Below are 17760 nucleotides of genomic sequence, written 5' to 3' on the forward strand. Positions count from 1 at the left end.
GGTAGAAATCCCACAGAGGAGGGTCCCCAGCTGAAGCCAGACGCATGCAAAGGGACAGCATGCAGCAGAATGCTGAGATGTAGCTATCACAAGGTGGCCTCATGGGCAGGAGGTCTTTGCAGAGCAGCTCTGCAGGGAGGACATGCTGCCAGTGTGGGAGGGACATACCTCTCAGCTGCCCCCCAGCACCTCGCTAAGGATGTGTGCTGCTGGTGGTGAGGAGGAGAGGGTGTTTATCTTATCTTTGAGGTCAGTTCTTTGATTGCTCTCCTGTTCTTATACTGTAGTCTCATCAAGAGATGGGATTAGAAGATACAGTCTTTGCAAAACACCGCTCAAGAACAGCGTGTTAAACCCTCTTCAGTTCTTTCTTCCTGGCAGAGCCCCTGCAGTCTGCTCGTCCCTGATGGACCTCTTTGCTCTATGTCAGAGAGACATCATCATGCTGAAGCTGTCGCAACCCCTTCACAGTCATTGCCAAAGACAGAACTTTTCTCTTTTCCTCTTTAAAACAGTATAGGCCCCTCAAGGGTATTATAAGACAATATTTGTCTGCTTGAAGGTCCTTTTAGTGCTGCTTGAAGGATTAAAGTGGAACCAAATCGACCAGCTTCTGTTTTTTCCCAGATCTCAAAGGACCATAAGGACAATATGAGAAGTCTTTCACGTGGTCCTTTTTACTATAAGGAGAGAATACCTAATTCATAGGATCTTGCTCAACTTCCAAAAATACTGAAGAAATTAAAGAAGCAAGTTCTCAATAGCTCATCTCTTCAGAGATGTTTACAGTGTTCATGGTACATGTTATAAGTTATAATCCCCTGCTAATTTGAGTGGTACTTTCTGCTACAGGCTAACTTGCAACAGCTCCTCTCAACAAACACAAGGATTTCTGGCCTAATAACAGAGCAGAAGGGCTCAGCTTTGATTTTAGGAAAAATAAAACCCTCTGATGTGCAACAAGTGGCCAAATTAGTGTTGAACCCTTGCAAAAAATGTCCATAGTTGTCACAAGGCATGGGGGAGGAAAGAGGGTCTTGGATGAGGAAGAAATCAAGGAAACTTGGCTTTTAGATTGGTGCCTGGCTCTAAGTTAGTTTTGCACTTATGGGAAATCCTTCACGGGAATGTGGGCATTGTGGTGGGAGCCAATGGTTACACTGCCGTACGAATTTTGACATCTGTTTAAAATTTTGTAGCCCATGGTCAAAACTGAAATAACCAGAAGGAAAATGTTTCATTGTAATAGATTTCTGAGGTCTGTTTGACCAGGTCTGCTGATAATAGATAGATAATACCCTTCCATCTGCTTAGATAGCTTCACAAAAACATCTGTACCTGTTCCTAGGGCTTACTTGGGAGTTTTTGGTGCCTGCTTGTAACCACTTACTACTGTGTAGCAGACCATCTCCCCACAGGATTTTGCTGCTGAGTCATCTCCAGTCAGGTGTTTGAATGCCACAGGTGGCCTAATGTGATAAATACTGATGCACATAAGGAAGGGGAATTCAGTTAGTGCATGGAGCTATAAAGAGAACAGCCACCTCCAAGAGTGAGAAGGGGAAACCCTGCAGTAAGTGATCGGGGGTTCAGTAGGCTCTTTGCAGCATAAAAATAAGTCTGCTTACAAAGCCTTGCCCTGGGAGGTTTAATGCCTGTGCAGTTTAGTAATGTCAATATGCATCTAGGTCAATGCATGCTGAAAAAATGCACGGAAAGAAGCTTGCAGTGTGCTGGCGAGCTGGACTCTGCAAGCAGCAGCTGCTCAGCTGTGTATTGCCATCAGTGTCTGCCTCTAAACTCAGAAGTAGGAACTGGAGCTGGTGGGGCAAAACGGTGGGATTGCTGTGCTTGCTGTCTATGGGGTCTGTGAGGTGGCTGTGAAATCATAGTTCAGCTGGCTTTGAGAGTTAGCATGGGCATTAGGTGGTCAAATATTACAGGATTCAAAATCTTAATGTTAAACAACAAAATTCCTTTACACTGTTTTCCAAGTTTGGTTATTCATATTTGTGAATTTTCCTTTTAAAATATACAAGGTGGAAACATCGTTCCTGGTTTTGACGGAACGGGAGACACTGATGTATTCATAGCACTCCCGGAGCTACTGCTTTTTAAGATAATCACAAACAAAAATCATAAATCACATTAGGTGTGGCATTGTAGTGATAAAATTATAGGGAGCCAACCCTGTAATTTCTTAGCACCAGGCATAGCTGCAAAAGCAAAGATCCTGTGAGCACCCCAGGTAGTGTTCCCTTACACACCAGCAGCGTTTCTTATAAACAGTTCACTTGTTCCTGTCTTCCAGGACTATAATCTGCTCTTAATTCTTTGTCCTTCATCTGCCCTGTCTTGCAGCTGTTTTGTGACACACAGAAAGGTTTTTGCAAGTGCTCTTATTTTTGAGAAAAGGATTCTCTGCCCTTGGGATTAGCTTGCCTGCCATGGAGTTGCTACATGCTGAAAAATGCAGCCAGTGTGGTATTTAGCAGAAGACTTTATTTTCCCATAGGAGTATCACTGGTGGTGGGGTGGGGAACAGAAGTTATTGTTTATCATCCCAAGCACATCAGATTTAGCAGGTTGGTTGTGGGAGTAACAAGTGGGAGCTTCAACCAAATTCATATTACTGGAATCTGCACCTAACATCTGGTTTGCTGGCATTTCTGGTTTGCATTTTAATTATTTACTGAAACACAGGATGTTGCTGTTTACAGTTTCCTGCTTCTAAAGAGTTCAGGGGACTTTCTGTATGATTTACATTCATTCTGTGATGATTTACTGTATATTTTTGTAAAATTCAACCTGCTCAAGAGAGTTTGGGAGAGGAACTTTGTGTAAGTCCCTTGAGCAGTTCATAGAGAAAATAATTTGTGTAACTGAAGACTGAAGCAGCTTTTGTAAGAGTAGGTGCCTTAGGGAGCCAAGAGTCTTACCTGGCTCAGCTCAAAATGTCACAAGTCTTTTGCAGTAGACAGTCTGAGACCGTTCTGTCCTAAAAAAGAATCACATATTTCATTTTCTCTGTCTGGGGAAGCTGCCCCTCTCCTTTCTGAACTATATTTGGTGACTAAATGCCCTACCATGCATAGTATCCCAGGGATGAAAATCAGCGTGGGCTGCATGATTTCTCTTGCTTTACTTTCTGCTGGTGGGGGGGCCATGCTGAGACCCGGGTGGGATGTCCCCTCACCAGCTTCTCCCTGCTGCCTCCTCACAGTGGCCAAATTTGGGGAATGCCTGTCCTGTATTAACTGGGATAGCAGCAACTTGGCACCTGCTGCTTGGTGTGCAGGGTAGCCCAGTGCCTTCCCCGGGGTTGTAGCTGCAGCACACCAAGCACTTGGGCAAACAAACCCCAGGAGCTCTTGGGGTGACACTGGCAGAGAGAGGATCTGATTCCTTCACACATCAAAAAGGTTCAAATCTTGGCATGTTTAAAAGAAACTCCATTTTTGGCAGGGTGTGTTAGTGTCCTGGGGACCATATGCCCTTAATGCTACTGGTAGCGATATGGCACAAGCAGGGAAGAGGTGGCTTGCAGGAAACCTGTCCTAGGCTTTAAACAGAGCTTGGAGTGCGTTGCAGGGCTGCAAGCCCCAGCACGAGCAATCGGGGCTGCAAGCACAGCCAGAAAAGCCCATGTGGTGTGTGTCTCTGCCATTGCAGAGTCTGGGTATTCCCATTGGTTTGGTCCAGAAAAGAGCACCCAGTTCAGTGGATGCAGCTGTAGCAGAGGTAGGAGGGAGCAGATTCCTGCATCTCTCATTTTGTATGTCTCTGGAGGGTTTTGGATGGTGTCAGTGCTCAGGAAAGGTTTGGAGGGGATTGAAACTTCCTTACCAGGGAGGAGAGAGGCAAGAAGCCCCTTATGCTCTCTCCTGCTGGCTGGGAACACCCCAGAAATGGTGTTTGGTGCAGGAGTGGGAGGACAGGCACTCAATTTAGCCCATTGCCAAGGCCAGATCAGAGAGCACAGCCCGCCAAGCACCTCAGTCCTGACCCACAAATCTATACCCAGCATCTTCATCCCAGGGACACGGAAGGCAGTCAGACACCTGGAGATTTGAGCGGGGCTTACCTGGTTTTCCAAAGTCCACAGTCACATGCTGCCAAAGTCTCCTCTTTTTCCACTAAGCCTCACAGCAGCAGGCTGAATGAGGAACACACATCTCGTGGTCAGTGGCAGCTGCGTGCTGCACCGCGTGTTCACAGCTGCTGTGGAGCTGCCTTGGAAGAACTCCACATAAATGCACCATATCTAATAGAGTTACTCCGTCAGTTCCCATACACTATACTTCTGTGTGAATCTGCCACTAAATAGAGAATACTGTGCTTGACATGACCTATTATCTGCTCAGCTGGGTGCTATCTGTATACCGTGGTATGGAGCATGTAAATCAGCAGTGTGAGAGTTCCTCAGATGATGCTTCATCCCTACACTCCCTGGGAGAAGCACTGAGCCTGACTTCATCTCTGCAGGCATGAGCGTTGTGTATGAGATGTTATTGGGTTCTGACTGTGTCTTTTAAAAGAGGTACAAACTAATGTGGGGTTTTTTTCTGGTTTAACCCTGTTATTCTTTGGGAGAAATACTGCTCTGACTTTGCTCCCTAGACTGTAACAGTTGCTCTTTGCACCTCATAATCTTATTTTTATTGTGTTAATAAGCAAGCCAGCCAGGAACCCAAAGAGATGACCCCAGCAGCTACCCAGCACAGCGCATGTCCCAGGTTTGGGGGACCAGCCGTGCTCGTGGCTTAAGCCTTGATCTGGGGTTTTCTCTCAAATTTGCTTGGCAATGTGCTGCCTGCGGCTGGCATTTGCTCTGATGGTGCACAGTCCTTAGGAAGAGATGAGCTCAGGACATTGGTGGTGGACTGGACTGTAGGAAGCTAAGCCTAGACCATGACGAACTTGTCCACGCTACATAAAACAAGAGGTTGGGCTCAACAGTGCTCACAGTCATTTCCTCTCCAGACAGTCCAGAGCTCAGGCCAGGGCCACATCCAAAAAACATGCTTGCATGTAGATAAGGGGTAATACACAAACCAGACCTTGAACCTGGGCCATACCAGTGCTGTGGATGTAGCTGAGGTCTTTCCTCGCTGCTATACCCTGACTGCAAGTGGAACATTTCTGTTGGGTTTGTTGTTTTGTTTTTTGTTTTTTGTTTTTTTTTTTCCCCTAGCTCTGCCCTCTTTCAGAGCCCTGTAGTATCTAATAAGAGCCAGTTCCTGACACCCCAACTGCCTTTCTGAAGCTCTGATGCTCTTGGCTGAATTATTTTACCATCTGTAATAAAGTAATTTCTCATTCTATGTTGTGGTCTCTGTATTGGTGTGATGGAGGCAGACTAGTGAAACTTGAGAGATGGTGGTTGCACTCAACACGGCAAAATTTCAGCAGACAATAGTTAAAAGAGCCCCATTTCCTGTGGGAAATACTGAAAGCAAGCTCCTTGTAAAAAATAGACAGCAATGAACTGCTGTACATAGTTATTGGGTAAATGCTGTGCTCACAGGAAAAATACTGATGAGCAAAGCTCAAAAAGGGGAATTTGATTCGGCAAGCCTCAGGAAGGTCAGATTTCTGGCCATCGCCTCTTCAGAACTTTTCAGTTTTCCTTATTATGTACCTAAAATCACTGCAGAACAGTAGTGATGAAGGCCTGTAATAGCTGTGTTTTGTCATGACTGTCATCTCTTGAAAATGACCTCGCCCGCTTTCATTTCTGGGCCTGTTGCTTTCTTTTCTTTTACTATTCCCTGATGCTGCAGAGATGTGGATAACTGGAAAGGACGCAGTTAGCTGTTTTAGGCTGCTTTGGGCATTTAACACCTGCATTTTCCCTCCTCCTTCTCCATAAAATGTGAGGGGTCTCCCAATACTATGCAGCAGAATGCAACAGCAGAGATCTCCGAGTCCGCTTCTTCCCTCTCATCTTGTGGATGTGCCCCCAGGCACCTGCTGCAAACCATTACTGATGGTGGGTGAGTGGGTCATGGGGTGATTTTGGGTTAGGCAGTGTCCCCCCCACGAAGGCACAAAAGGTGGTGTCTGTTGTTGGCATGTGGCAGCAGGGCTGGAGGCAGCACAAACCCAGCAAGAGACCTCGCAGAAGAGATCTGTGCTCATCACTCCATTTGTCCCACTATAAAATTACCAGGGCTGGCTGCAAAAAGTCTTGTGTAGACTTTGAAAGGTAGACCCAAATGTATGTTCTCAGCTGGGTATCTAAAACTGAGCAGATGATGTCTATTATTTAGACCAAAGGGTTGTTTTTTTTTTTTAAAGGACTTGAAAATGTTTTGTGGCTTCTGAACAGTTTGCCTGTAAAGTTTATCTTACAACACTTATTTTTGGACTTGGCTCAAAAATACCTCAGAATTTTGAGGGCTGGGCCTGGATTTTCCACTCGCTGCTTTTGAGAAGACTTTCTCACTTGCTGCAGTAAAAGCTCTCACCTCTGCCCAGCAGCGCTGACTCCTCCCTCTCCAGATGGGCACTGCTTTTAACCATCGCTGCAAATAGGTTTGGGGAAGGGATTGACTGGAAAAGTGAGTTACAAAATAATACAATTGCAACTGCTTTTTAATTGTTTTTTGGTTTAATGCTTTTTACAAATGGATGGAGAGTTAAATTTTCTTATATCATTTAAGTCTGGAAAGTCTCGGGACCATGTTTCCCTGGAGATGTACTGATGGTCAGCAGGTCTCTGTGTGCTTTACAAAGTTGGTGGCACTGCTGTACCTCAGGAATGGAAGGGCAAAGATGGACAGGTCACCCATGGGCCAGGGGTTGAGCCTGGATGTCCTGAGCTCCAGGCTTGCGCTCTAACTCTGGGCTTCCCAACACAGGTTGCTCAGGGTCCTGGGTGGTCTTCTGGATGTTCCGAGGGCTCTGTAGCCCAGACTAGAAAGCACCAAATGCAGTGGGCAGGTGGAGGAATTGCTGTAGCAGTGCTTTTACCTTGGCCAGAGCTCCATCTCAGCCCCTGTGAGAGAGAGAGTGGGTGTCAGGCTGAGCAGAAGGGCGGGGGATGTCCATGGCTGGGCGAGGAGGTAATTTCTAAAGATGGGTGAGAAGGGAAGGGTAGAGAACGGGGTGTCCAAGGTTGAGTGGGAGATAAGAGAGGTCTGGGAAAGTTCACAAGATGCTGAAGGAGTCCTTGGAGGAAAAAAAAATAGGGGTGACTTTGCTCCAACAATTAAGGGATGGTGTCTCTAGTGCTGGTGGAGCGATTAGCTGCCTGAAGCCCTGAGGACAAAGAAACGCTTCTGTTATGTAGAAGTGGTCACTGTTGTCAGGGCTGATAATGGTGACATGTAGACAGCAGATGTGATGAGATGTAGATGGGAGATGCGTTGGGGTCCTGGGCTGCGGGGCTTGCTGATAGCATTCTGAACCCGTTCTGCTTCCAGAAGCTGTTCCCAATGGTTTGCAGGGAGCAGGCCATGCAGTGCCCAAGCTGGGAACCCCTTGGCACAGTAGCACTGGGAATACAGAGGGAGCCTTTTTCTCCCAAAGGAGTTCTACTGCCAGCGCTGGACGCAGGGCATTGGTGTGGGGCCCAGGGCTGCCATGATATAACGTGCTTTGAGGGGCCACCGCAAAGCTGCAAATGTTGCATCCACTGTCTTACTTGAGATGACTCTAACTGAAAGATGATGATGAATGGAAAAAAATCCCCCCTGTGTTTTTCAGCATAGTGAATTAGGAGGATCATTCTGTGCAGCCAGTTTCACTTTCTTTGATATAGATCAGTCTTGCCCGTGCACTGAAGGCTCTAGTAAAGAGCAACCAGAAAGCCAAACCATCCCTTCCTACCCCTTTCCATTCTGCTCACACACATATGCTTCCAAAAGAGAAATTTAAATCACAGGGAGATCGGGATGCACTGTTACAGTAGATTCTAGAAGAACACAGTTTTACAAGCCATGCAATCACCATTCCTCTGAGACAGAATTACTTTAATTCCTCTAAATATCATATATTTCATGGCTGAAACAGGGCATGCACGATACAAGTGTCATTTGCCTAGAGAATATGAAGAAGCTCATAGTCCTCCCTATGCTGTTCTCAGTGAATGCTGTAGGGCACCGGGCAGTGTCACAAAGCCCTTCACCACTGTCAGTCCTGGTTCTTCCTTCTGTTCCCCATATCTCCTTGTTTGGTGGCTACTCCTGAGATCGGGGTTCACCCATCAGGCAGTTGGCTTCTTTCATTTTCTAATGCACATACGTCTCTGTGCCACTGGACCACTTTTCTCTCAGCTGCCCCTCCCCATAACCCATACTGCTGTCCTCATATTTTTCAGTGAGATTGCAGATCAGATCTGGGAAACACCTGAAAAATGCAGTATCTGGGGAAAAAAAAGTGGACATTTGAACCATGGGTGAAAGTTATATTCTGTCTCAAAAAAATCCTGTGTGTCGGTGTTTGATATTCCTTACATTCGACCTTCCAAACCTGTGCATCCATCACTCTTCTTCCAGAGATATTTTATAGGACTAACACATAGAAGCAATGTTATATGGGAGGAAAATCTGAAGGATTTAAAGAAGTTGCTGGAAGTCTAGATTTTAAAAAGCTAAATCTGAAAGCCAGGCTGGAAATCTAAAGGAGAATAAATACTTGTGAGTGTAGTTCTGCAGGACCTGCCTCTGCCGGGATGGAAGACAGTCTCTCTTAGGCTATCATGAGCCAAGGCCTTGGAATATGGCATAAGGCAGAGAAAGAAATGGGAAAATGAGTAGTACGGTGCAGTTCATGCTGGGAAGGGGGGCTGCTTGTTGATGAAGTAGATACAGAAAAAGGTATAGACAGAGGTGCAACACAGACCCCTGAAATTCAACGGCGATCTCCTCTTTGAGGGGGGTGAGAGCCTGTCTGTCTACACATGGGCTTTCATTTTGCCCCCCCTGTTTATGGCAATGAACCTGTTTGGTTACCAAAAGTCTCTAACGGGTGCTTCCAGGGTGTGCTGTGCGGGCTGAGGGTGGCTGATGCGGCTGTGGGGGACAAGCGTGCTCCACACTTTGGGGAATTCCAGATGACACTGCCTGCCAGGGGCACGCTTGTCCGGTGCTGCCAGACCCGGCTTCCTTCTCCTCTTGCACAGCTGTGAGCTTCATTAGGTAGCGATGTCTACAAATCACTGCAGTGTTAAAATGCAGAGCGGGGGGAATTCCAGAAGGACAAGGGCTGCCAAGTTCCTCGAGTTTTAGGGGTGCGGTCTGAAAAGGAGCCCCCTCCCCACTCAAGAACTAAAAATACAACTAACACCAAGATTCAGGCAATTAAGTGTCATGCTCATGAACTTTAAATCGTTTGTTTACCATTGCTTTTGATGCACTTCAAGGTGTAACCGGAGAAGGCAGGGACCAGCACTTGGATTGGGATTGCTGGAGCTGAGGCTGCCAACTTCTCTGCTCCATGACTTATTTCTCTATGGGGCACACACTCCGTGACAGTTGAGGGCTAATATATTAATCTGTGCATGAATTAAGGGCTGTTAAGTGGTTAACTGCTGCAAGCATTCAGGAAGAAATATTAGTTTTTAGTCTGAGTGTCTGGGTTTGAATTCTACTTCCACCCTGAACTCTGAGTGTGACTTCAAGCCGGTCACAGCATTTCTGCAGCCTTGATTTTCATTCCTGGGCATCAGCATTTTGGTGCCTCAAGATAAATGAAGTTTGAGGGTTTTTTGCTCTAGGAAGTGCAGTGCATACTCTACCTGAAGAAATTAAGGCCTTTTTGCATTTCTCTATCTAGACACCCAAAATCACTGGTTCCTTTCTGAGCAGCACCGGACTGGGACTCAGGTGACCAAGGTTGTATTTCTGGCTGCACAACTGGCTTGCTGAGTAATGAGGAGTAATCCTATGACCTCCTGGTGCCTTAGTTTTCCCACAGGTAAAATGGGAGTAATTACACTGTCTTCCTTTGTAGAGCACTTTGAGAGCTATGAATAGAATGAGCCATATTAGATATCATTATTTAGACATTAATTATTCTTTGGGTTCATTTGTATAATGTGGAAGTGCTTTCTTCTAAGAGTAGATGTCCTTTTTGCATCAAGGTTTCCTAAGTACTCTGCTAGCAGGTCCTTTAGAGGAATATGAAAAAACAGCAAAATCTGTAGCTTACAAAGAAAGATTTCGCTGTCCCCAGCTGCCTGTCCACTGACTGAGGACGACAAACCCAGTGATACAAAATTGTACACCATTGATAGACATTTGGTGGGGAGAAGCAGAAAGCAACATCCTATAACTTTGGCAACAAGCAGGAAAAAAGCTCCAAATTATTTTGCTTGTCCCCACTGTGAGAGATTTCTTCTCACAAATTTTACTCTGTGGCTTTACACCAACATCAAGCCATGAAGTCTGGCATCTGTAAATCACACTGATAAGTTTCTGAGAGTTTGCACACCATGCGGGAGAAAGAAAAACCACCCCAGAATTCCAGGTTCTGGGGGAAGCTAAGGAGAACTGCAGGTGCTTGGATCTCTTGAAACCCAAGCCAGAAGCTTTCACCGAGAACTTGTTTGTTTCTAGTTTCCCCATAAACTTTACTATTAACCCAGAAGCAGTTCAGAATGTTGACACTCCGAGCCTATTTTGGATGAAAAAAACCAAAGAAAATGATGCTATCTCTTGGTTGTGACAGTCTTTCTTATTCTTGGGAGGAGTTTGCTGGACTCACACATGCACCGCAGTGGTGCTTGAGCTGCACCCTGCATCAGATCTGACCCTATATCAGTGAAAGCAGGTGGCATCTGCCTTTAAGGTTAAAGCTACAGAGGAGGGGCTGTGCATACTCCGTATCAGACCTGGGTCTTGCTTTCCTCAGGAGCTCGTGTCTTTTCCCCAGCAGTAAGTCAGACTTAGTGTTTTGGTTTTAGCCCTTTCTAAGAAAGGTTGTTTGCAGTGAAAGGTGGCTTTTGGGGTGAGAAGCATTGCTGTGTTGCAATAGTTGAGTTTGATAGTTTTCTCTCATTGTTTTCTGGTGTGGAAAGTGTTTTTTGTTTGGTTTTTTTTTATTTTGTTGCTTTTCTTTAGTATCTTTGATGTGAAGGTAGAAAGGGGGGAAATGTGGTGAAGAGTGGAAAATGTACTTAGAGTGAAGTAGGGGGAAGCAAAAATGTCTTGTTTTCTCCAGTTTGCCACCAGTTTATGTTGTGCTGGTTGAAGCAGTCAGGGCTTTATTTCCACATGTGTTGGGACCCTCAGCTCCAGGGAAAGGCGATAGCCATGTGGATGGGCTAAGGCTTGTGAAAGGCAAATCTTGTGCTTGCCAGGGTTTTTTTTTTTTGTTTGGTTGTTGTTTTTTGGTAGGGTGGGGTTTGGGGTTTTTGGGTGAAGTTTAACATTCCCAGCCTTCTGGAGACTCTGAAATTGAGTGCTGTGTGGGCACAGCTACAGGGGCACGTTGCTCTCGTTGCCGTATTTTGCAGAGATCTTGCTCATCAGTGTGATGGCAAACTGAATCAGCTGGGATGCAGTCCCATGCTGGTGGGCTGTAACACAGCACTTCTAGGGAAATGACCAGGAGGCAGCAGCACAATCAGTGTTCAGCCCACAGAGTGAATCTGGAAAATGCTTTCACCTGGAGTCTGGGCTGCTCTTGCTTCAGCAAAATAAATAGGATGGGGCTGAGCTAGATTTCAGTGGGAGTGCAGTGTTGGCCAAAACCTGTTCTGGGATTCTAGTGGTGCAGGAGCAGTGTCCTAGCACTGTGACAGGAAACCCTGTGCTCTTGGTGAGGTGCTGCTTCTCAGAGATTTAACTTGCTGTTTCTATTAATTAGTAATCTCCTGGTGGCTTTTAAAGGAGGGGGCTTGTGGGTGCAATGTCCTATTCAGCTGCTAGTTTGACGGGGGCTACCGGTCCCTCTGTAGTTCCAACCTGGTGCAGTTAGTGCTCTCTGATGCTTGTGGCAAGCTGCCTGCCAACTGTCTCAGCAGTTAATGCAGAGAATTAAGCATATAGCTTGTAGACTTAAGGCAGAGGGCAAGCTAGACAAGAATTACTAGCATGCTTTGTCCTGTCATAGTCAGTGGTTTGGTATAACAGGCTGTGTTTGGTAGTGTTATTTCCTATGATGCACTTTGGGATGAGTGGCTGTGGGTAAAAGGGATGTTTTTTAAATGTCTGTTAATAAAAAGAGCAGCTGGTAGGAGCAATTTGAACAATGCAAACTCCTGCTATCTTGTGATTAACTTTAGGTGCTCGGGGATTATTTTACTGAAGCTAGAGCATTTACTGATGTGGGAAAAGACAATTAACTAGAGTAGTGAAATATATGTGTAGATCTTGCTTAGAATTTAGGTGTTATTTTCTTGTGGAAGAGCAGATTTGGGCACTTAGGTAAGCTGTTTATTAGTCAGAGGCTGCTCCTCTATGTTGAAGGCTGTTTGTTAAGGAAGATGGCACTAGGCTTACATTTTAATAAGATCCCAGGGAAGAAGACAGTTTAGCTTGCATGCAGCTTTGTGCTGAACTGAAGTTGGTTTTCTTGCAGTTTGACAGCTCTTTCCCACCTGAGAGCAGGATGCACCAAATTGAGTAAAAAGCAATGCTGATTACCTCTGTAATGCTGTAGGATTCTCACAGGTGCCTTGGCAAGGTTGGCCACCTAATCCTGCAGCCTCCTTTGGAAATAGAGCTGTACGGGTAGTAAAAGCATTGCAGAGAGAGTTGAAGGAGTCTCTCAAGTTTTGCTTCTGTGAAAGCATTAACCAGGGAACTTCTTTTGTGTGGTATAGGGAAACATGCCTTTTTTTGCCATCAGGTAAAATCTGATAATGCTTTTCGTAGAAACACTAAGACAGCAGCTTGGTTGAGTACAGGGATAAAGATGACACAGCTGGAAAATGCCTCTCTCTGGAGAAATTTGGAGTTGTGTGTTTAGTACAGGGATGCACCGGTTGTGTGCTTAACTGGTGTGACTCTTTCCAACATCTCTGTTAGCTTCAGAGGCGTAGAATAACAAACCTGGCTTTATCAGTCTGTGCAGCTACTATCTCCTTCCTCTCCTGTGCTGCAGGCTGCGGGCACTGTGAAGAGTGCTTGATTGGGGTAGGTTTATGAGAAGCAACTTCTGCTTTGTTGCTGAATGGAAACCAGCATTCCAAGGCCAGAGCAGGCAGGGCTGAACTGGTTGCTTTGCCTTCTTGAGACCTGGGACTTTGTGCAGCTGAGAACCAAAGCTGGGGCATGTCATGGCATGCAGGAACCTCACTGCACTGAGACTTTTTGAAGGAAAGAAGGTCTCTGAGGAAGGTCTGTATTGTAATAACTCTTTTTGGTGAAGTTGGTTCCTGTATACGTAAGGAGCTGGTGTGGATGGTTGTCGCTACCTTTGCACTGAATTCCTGAAATATGTTTTTTTTAGTGTTTAAGTCAAGGGCAGTTGTGCTAAGTGGCAAGTAGCTGTTAAACGTGAGTGCTTCTGTGGTTTGGGAGAACCTGTTGTGGGGTTTCTCTGCCTGTTGCTGGGAGGTCAGGACCAAGTGCAGGGTATCAAGCGGTGCCTAGGGTCTGTGGGTTTAGTGGCAGAGTGAGTTGGGAGAGCGTTGCAGTCCCTATTGCTCTCCTCCAAAGCTTGTGGTAGCATTGGTTCTCAGCTTATATAGCATGCTTTAGGCCAGATCTGTTCTTCTGGGTTTCAGTATAGCACTCTTGAAAGTGCCTTACCAGACTGAAAGCTCGAAAGGAGTAATTTCTGGTACTTTGTGGGATAACTGCTGTTCTCAGTGGATTTGTGATTATTTATTCACATGTGGCGTGGGTATGTGTTCACATCTGTGACACAGCTATTAGCTATGACGCTGCTGAATTTTATTTTTGTCTCTGGCTGTTCATGACCTTTTAAAGGATGTTGGGTTTTTTTTGTTAATCACAAAAAGGATGAGCAACTGAAGTGATACTTTCACCTATTTTGAGGCATGTTCAGCTATGGCTCTGGGGGCAGAAACCTCTCTGATTTCCGTTAGCTTAGGAAAACTTCTTTTCAAAGAGCATGCAGTTCTGTGGGCAGCAGAGGTGAGGAAAGCCCTGCTTTTTGCAGACCAGAGTCATCCTCAAAACATCAGAGGCCATACAAATTCAGTAAAGAGAGCTAGATCCCTCTCTGGCAGTAGCCAGAAATGGGTGCTTCAAGAAAATGTAGAGGAAAAGAACAACTGTAGTGTGATCCTCCCACTGAAACTCTTTTTCTTAATTTTGGCAGCTTAATAAATTAGGGTCTTCCATGCAATTTGTTTAGACCATTGTGTTAAACAGCACCAAAATGTGTCAAACCAAATGTTAGTCCAATTCTTTTTGGAATCCATTTATAGCCTTGGCTCCTGCCACAGCCGTTCCCCTGGCAGGGAGCATGACCGTACACTTGCATTGTGCTGAAAAAACTCTTTTATATGAAAATTTTGCAGGGTGCCCTCATCCTTGTAGCAGGAAAGGCGGTGACCTGCCTTGTACTTTAATTAAGTTAAACCGAGAGTTTTTGTCAACCGCAAATATACTCGAGAAATTCCTCCCACCCACCCCCCTCCCGCCTTGCATCCCTGCAGCCGTTGAGTATTTTGACACGGGCGTAGAAGCTGCTGCGTTTGAATTTAGAAATTGGCCAGTGGGATGAGAATGTGCAGCTGTGGAAGGCGCGAGTGCTCCGGCTTCGTCACTGCTCCCCTTGGGCCCACCTATTTCTGTGAGGCTTGTGGGAGCTTAAGGGGATAAAAATGGCCAAGGTAACTAGCAGATCTGGTGGAAATCAATTGGTCAGGCTCAGAAATTATTGAAGGTGAGAAGGCAGTAGACAAGCAGATATAATCTGATGTGTTGGAACTTATTTCACTAGAAAATGAAGCAAAAATAAGATACATTTTTATTATTATTCATGTTTAAAAAAAAATACTTATTTTAGTCCAAGACCTCGGCTGCAGTGGCTGGGTGTAGGAGGCCACCTAAATCATCCAAGGGCATGCAATCTAGAGAGGCAACCAGCCAGGGAGAATGGAATCGCACACCACTTAGGTGCTTCACCTGCTGAAAAGACTACCTGCTTTATATGGAAATTTGATTATTTGGGGGTAAAATGGAAGATGGTGGTGGTTGGTTTTTTGGGGGTTTTTTTGTGGGTTTTTTTTTTCTCCCCTCTGTGATTCTTATGACACAGCATCCCAGTGGACTCTGAGGAGTATTTAACTTATTGGGAAGGGTGGCCAAATTCTCTCTCGTCTAAATACAGCATCTGTAGCAGTGTGGAATGTGTGTTGTACAGCTGTGAATGTTCCAGGCATTCAGCGTGTCTCCTTTTTCACACAATAGCTTCTATTTATGGGTTTTCATCGAGTTGGGCTCATGCATTCAACATATCTTTCTGTGTGTGTGTTTTCTTTTTTTTTCTTTTTCTTTTTTTTTTTTTTTCCTTTGTTTTTTTAAGGTTTGTAGAAACTCCGAGCCACTTCTCCTGGAAGGAGAGTTACTACCGATCAGCCATGTCCCAGAGCTCACAGCCCAGGGAATTCCTCAACCCAGAGGTGCTCCAGCATATCTGGGACTTCCTGGAACAGTAAGTAGTCCTTACATGAAGCCTGTGGAAGAAGGTGTTTTAGGACAGGACGCCTCTGTAATTAGGTTGCTCAAGTGACTGATGCTGGGGGTTTTGGAGTCTTCTGTACCTGTTAATTAGAAGATGCAGAGATGAGTCTGGGATGACTGACAGCTCTTGAGCTCTCAAGAGGTTCTTCATCCAGGCTATGGAGAACAGATGCAGAGATGACCAGTGACACTGACTCTCTTCAAGACCTTTGGTTGCTGAGCTGACTGCTTTCCAGCACATGGTCACTTAAATGCTGAGACAGTTACTGCCATAAATCCTCCATGGGTTCTGTCTTTGTGATTTAACTCCTGTGCTCTTACCTCATTGTTTTTGGTCAGGCAAGTGGAATGTCCCTCCAGGCCCTGTTCTGGTCAGGGGCTGCTGTTAGCATAGCGGGTGATGAAGTAGTTGTTCATTAGTAATTACTTACTTTGTCCTGGGACTGGTTGTGGTCATGCCTAAGTCCTGGGTGACATCCTAGCATGTGGGGTGGGGAGAAAAATGGAATTTGGCCAATTTTAACTGCATTACTCTGTTCTTTTCAGGCCAATATGCTCGGTTCAGCCGATTGATCTGAACTTCATCGATGGCCCATCTGATAATGGCCCTACAAACAAAATTGAGATTAGCATGGACTGTGTCCGGGTGCAGGATACGGAGCTGAATGACCCAATGTGGGTGAGTAGTGAGAAGAACTTCCTTAACCTTTGGGGACAGATGAGGAGTTTTTGCAGGAGCTATTCTAGCTGCTTTGCCCCAGGGCTGTCTTCCCTCTCTGGGTGGAGGAGCTGTGGCCAATGCCTCTGACCGAGGAAGTTCCTTCTTGCCTTGCCTGTTGTGTCCCACCCACAGAAGCTGGTTGGGAGCGTGGCTTTGCCAAGTGACTGAGGTGGTGGTGACCAGCGGTGTCTGTACTTCTCGCTAAACGGACGGTGTGTGACCCATGGAAATGCATCGCTCTTCTGTGCCTCCCTGGGACTGTGAGCGGGAGCAGACTGACTTCTTACCTGCTCTTCCGCTTCTACAGCAACGGCAGGAGAGAGGGAAGAGGCAGCTCAGGAGTCTTGCACTTGTCTGGCTGCTCAACTGTCCCTGCTCTCTCCCTGCTTAGAGCTAGTTTATGTGGTCTCAGGGTTAAAATAGTTGGTATTCTGGGCACAGCTGCAATTTTGCTGACCAAGGGCAAGGGTTCTTCACTGTTTTTTCTTCTCTTGAAGGTCAGATATGAATGAAAACTTGGTTTCAGACAATGGCTGTGTTTTTTCCTCCTATGTCTCCAGATAGACAAAGCTAGAGAGTGTTTGTAACAAGTCTTGGCCATGCGTGTCTCACCAGTATGGCTTGAGACTGGAATGCAGATGAGACACTGGTGGTTGCTGGTTCATTGCCTTTGGCACAAACTGACCAGTTCTTTCTTAGCAATAGCTCTGGTGAAGAAGCCAGGTGCTACTCTTGCAGGCTGGAGCAGGAGGTATTTCAGGAGTTCAAGCTGTTCATGTCCTGTTTCTGTTCTTCCTGGGGTTTGTGTACTTTGGGCTAAAAATCATACGTGGCTGGAAATTTGTGTTGATGTCTCTTGTTCCTCTGTGTTTCCATCCTGAGAAACTGTGTCAGTTAATTCCCTGGCTAATCAACCACCATTTTTAATGTGCCTAACCACGGCGTGTTGGTGGTCTGCATCCTGGCAGTGTTTGTAACCTGGAGGATTGCATCTGCAAGGAAAGAGCTCCCAGGTCACGCTGATTGCAGTACCTGGTGCCAGAAGGTTTGGCCTGTTATTGCTTCTCTGGTCTGACTGCTGGGGAGACTGCAGTGCTCTCTTTCCTTGTAAGATTGCAAAGGGTAAAAAGGCCACTTTGAGGTTGGGTATGTGCTCGGCTAATGGGGTGAAGCTATTCCAAGTACACGAGGAGAGGTGACTGATGACAAGTCTGCTTATCTTTTGATTTTGCATTCAGGTTGGGTGCAGGGGTGGCGTGCAAGCCTTCAATCAGCATCTGGATCTGAAAGGACACTTCTTAGCTTTTCCACGTGGTAGCACAGCTCCAGTAAAATGGTGTCCCTTCAATAGATAGTCCGGAAAGATTCTCCAAGTTTAGAGGGGCTCCTACTTTTCAAAGTAGGTGGTAACGTTTCTGTTAGAACTAACTA

The 17760-nt window shown here is 45.8% G+C and overlaps 1 protein-coding gene across 3 annotated transcripts in view; it reads left to right on the top strand.

Moving 5' to 3' along the window:
* TP63 (tumor protein p63) overlaps positions 1-17760 on the top strand; it is a 107525-nt gene that overhangs the window by 6474 nt on the left and 83291 nt on the right. For 2 of the 3 annotated variants that reach the window (XM_068405812.1, XM_068405813.1), the window contains exons 1-2: positions 15506-15579; positions 16155-16287. In XM_068405812.1, the coding sequence (XP_068261913.1) occupies positions 15506-15579; positions 16155-16287 (207 nt within the window). Of the gene's footprint in view, positions 1-15450; positions 15580-16154; positions 16288-17760 lie in introns of those variants that run through there. The other variant, XM_068405811.1, reaches the window with a different exon arrangement.

This window comes from Nyctibius grandis, chromosome 8 (assembly GCF_013368605.1).
Source record: "Nyctibius grandis isolate bNycGra1 chromosome 8, bNycGra1.pri, whole genome shotgun sequence".
NCBI classification, from domain to species: Eukaryota; Metazoa; Chordata; class Aves; order Nyctibiiformes; family Nyctibiidae; genus Nyctibius; species Nyctibius grandis.